Source organism: Entamoeba nuttalli (assembly GCF_000257125.1).
Source record: "Entamoeba nuttalli P19 unplaced genomic scaffold asmbl_3748, whole genome shotgun sequence".
NCBI classification, from domain to species: domain Eukaryota; phylum Evosea; order Mastigamoebida; family Endamoebidae; genus Entamoeba; species Entamoeba nuttalli.
Window position 1 is genome coordinate 1 of NW_008576302.1, and position 3,653 is coordinate 3,653.

General features: G+C 27.5%; 2 protein-coding genes across 2 annotated transcripts; both read left to right on the top strand.

The window, feature by feature from the left end:
- Positions 1 to 217: 217 nt before the first annotated feature.
- Positions 218 to 1,384, top strand: ENU1_079680 (pre-mRNA processing factor 3 domain containing protein; the record flags this gene model as incomplete). The annotated part of the gene is made up of 1 exon (XM_008858667.1): positions 218 to 1,384. The coding sequence occupies one exon, from the start codon at positions 218 to 220 to the stop codon at positions 1,382 to 1,384; it is 1,167 nt and encodes a 388-aa protein (XP_008856889.1).
- Positions 1,385 to 1,658: 274 nt separating this feature from the next.
- ENU1_079690 (hypothetical protein) lies at positions 1,659 to 3,415 on the top strand (the record flags this gene model as incomplete). Its single annotated transcript, XM_008858668.1, has 2 exons — positions 1,659 to 3,327; positions 3,399 to 3,415. 2 exons carry the CDS (start codon positions 1,659 to 1,661, stop codon positions 3,413 to 3,415), a joined length of 1,686 nt encoding a protein of 561 aa, XP_008856890.1.
- Positions 3,416 to 3,653: the final 238 nt, after the last annotated feature.

Sequence of the window (3,653 nt, forward strand, 5' to 3'; positions counted from 1 at the left end):
TTGAATGGATTTGTATTTGTTTGATTGAATAGATTTGTGTTTGTTTGAGTGAATGGACTTGTACTAAACATCAATTCTCTTGTTCTACTTTTCACAGTTCTTTTTGCTTTTCTCATCACCACTCTTTTCTCTATGTCATTATTGTTATATTTAACACTTTCAAATTAGTTGAGATTTTTCTTTTAGATTAAAAACAGTAGGTATTTGTGTCTAACGGATGACTGATAAGTTGAGTAAGATTGCTGAGTTAAAAGCAAGACTAGCAAAGAGAAAAGAGCTTGCAGAAAGCGTAAAGATGACACAGGAAGAAAAGAAGGGAAAGGGAGATAATGTGTCTAAGGAAAGGATTGATAAGTTTCTTGGAAATACGCCTAAAGTTGTTCCACTAAAGAAAAAGATGAGAGGGTTGAAATTTGAACAAGAAATCATAGAGAAAAGGGAAGAAGAAAGAAAGAGTGAACGAATGCACTATCAACTCATTCAGAAAGGAATTTTAAAAGGGAATGAAAAGATAGAAAAAGAAGGGATTAGTCAAGAAACAGGTCAAATAGAATGGTGGGACAAAATTTATTTTAATTCAGATGAAATAACAGACTACCCTCATCTTGACATGAAAGAAATTGAATCTATTTTGAATGGCAATGATGGAATTGTAAAAGTGAGTATCATAGACAATAAAATTGAACATCCAGCTAAGCAAGAAACAATTGACACAGGAGATATTCAAATTAAAACAATCTTAACTCCAAAAGAACAAAAACGACTAAGGAAATTACAAAGAAAAGAACGATTTGAAGAAGAAAGAGAAAAAATTATGATGGGAGTAATTGCAGCACCAAAAGTCAAATTAAAAATATCAAACATGGCAAAACTTTATCCTGAAGAAATTGTGACTAATCCAAGTGGAGTAGAAGAAATGGCAAGAAAAGAAATGGAACTTAGAAGACAAGAACATGAACGAGAAAATCACGAAAGAATGAAAACACCAACTGAAAAGAAAAGAATAAAGAAAGAAAAGAATGATAAAATCATTGAAAGTCAAGGAATTTTTATGGAAGGATTTAAATTTACTTCGATTGATGAAAAAATGATTAACAAATGTCGTCATAAAAGCAAAGAACTTTTTATGAAAGGAGTTATTTTATACACTGATTTTAAAGGATTGATTATAGTTGAAGGGACTCAAAAATCAATAATTAAATTCGAGAGAATGATCACTAAAGAAAATCAAAGAATTGGAGAAAACAAGTTTATTAAATTATGGGAAGGAAAACGTCAAAGATTTTCATTTAATTCATTAACAAGTGAAAGATATGTTGAAGAGAAAAGTGTTATTGAAATTTTACAATTAAAACAATTAGAATTTCTATGGAAAATTAGTTGAAATGTTATTAAAATTTTTCTGTTATACAGAATTTCAAAAAATTTAAGAAGGAAGATGAAAAATGATGTTTAAAACACTATTTATAATAAAAGAGTTTTTTAATAATTGATAAGACAAGTGGCAATGATGTGTAAAAAACTCTTTACTTATAAATTCCATAAATACAATGTCAGGAGAGTTTGTATTAAATCAAATTTTTTTGTGTCTATATGTATATGACTGACTTCTTGATAGAAATACAATTGACTTAAAGGAATATAAAAATTCCCCTTTTATGCTTAAATTTAAAGAGTTGAATGAAAATATTGGTAATATTGAAGAAGTTAAAAAGCTAGAAATTGAGATGATGAAACTTTATGATACAAAAACACAATATATTCAAACCCAATGTAGAGGATTGCTTGACAAAACAATACAAACTAGAGATGAGATTAAAAAAGAAAATACCAAATTAAAAACTGCAATTTCTTTTATGAGAGAAAGTGCTGATAGGGAGAAGAAGTATTATCAAGAACAATATCTGAAAAAAGAAAGTGAAGCCAATACTCATAAAAGACGAGTTGAAGAAATTGAAGTTGAAAAGAAGTCACTTGAAGACAATATGAATAAACTAAAAGAAGAGAAACAAAAAGTTGATGATGAAAGAAATTTAGCAATTGATGAAATGATGAAATTAAAAGAAGAGCTAGAAAATGAAAAGTTGAATCTTATTAAATTGAAAGACATCAATGAAACATTAGAAGCACAATTAAAAGTTGAAAAGAAAAAGAAAATAGAAGGAGTTGATGAGTTAAAATATCAAATTGCTAAAAGTCAAAAGACTAAAGAAGAAACAGAAAAAAAGCTTAATAAAGAAATTGAAAAGTTAAAACAGACAAATAGAGAAATAAGTAAGAAGTTAGAAGAAGAAATAAAAAAGAAAGAGGATGCTAAAGAAATGGCAAAAGCAGAATTAACTAGTTCATTTAAGAAATTACTAAATGCAGTTAAAGAAGAAACAGAAAAAAGTTATCAGACTGAAATTAACCAACTAAAAAGAGAAATTGAAGAGTTACAAAAGAAAAAAGGAAATGAGATGAGAAATGAGATTCAACCATTGAAAAGAAAAATTGAAGAAATAGAATTAACAAGAAAGGAAGAGAAAGAAGTTCATAAAAAAGAAATAAAAGATATTGAATTACAAAAAGAAAAAGAAATAAAAGAAATAAAAGATGGATTAACACAAGAGATTAACCAATTAAAAAATGAAAAGGAAAATATTGAATATAAACTTAATATTGAATTAAATGATAAGAAAAGTGAAATAAATAAATTAAAACAGAAAATTACAAGCAATGAAACAAAAGAAAAGAAATTAATAAATCAAATAGAAACTCTTAAAACAGAATTATCCAAAAAAGAACAGGAGATTGTCGAGATGAAAGAAGCAGAAGAAAAACTTAAAACAGAAAATGAAGGTATTAAAGAAGAAAATAAACAATTAATTGAAGTGTCAAAAACTAAGGAAAAAGAACAACAAGAAATTATTAATCAAAAAAATATAGATATTCAAAAAGTTAATGATGAATTAAATCAAATGAAAACAGCCAATACAACAATTACATCTGAACTTTTTAAAGAACAAACTACCAACAAAACACTTCAGAATGAAATAAACACTGCCTTAAAGATTATTGATGAAATGGAAAAAGAAATAGACTCATTTACTATTTGGATTCCTTTAGAAGAAAGCTTTTTAGGTACGGATAAACTTATTCAATTAAATCATGGATTGATAAAGGAAGAGTTACATATTCCTATTCGAAGAGGAATCAAAGACAATGAACAAGTGAAGGTTGGAGAATATACATTTACTATTCGAATCTTCCCACACAAATACTGTTGGAGAGAAGGAGACGACTTATATATCAACATCAAAGATTGCGAATTTTTCACTCATCCAAGTGGAAGAAAGTTTTCTGTTCTTAAAGAAATGCTTAATACAGACAAATATCTTTTAAAAACACGTGAACAGAAACATTGGGGGTATAACGAAAACGGTGACTGTTATCTAGTCAAAGAAAGACCAGATGAAACAATGCCTCTTAGCAACAAAGTTGATGAACTGAAGAAACATTATCTTGAAGGCAAAAACATGTTAATACAAGCTATCAAAAAGACTCAAAAAATACTTTTAGACGATTTCAGCAAACAAAATACCACCCGTGATACTGAGTATAAAACTAAGTTACAAGAAGTCAATGATAAAGAGAAACAAGTAAATGATAAA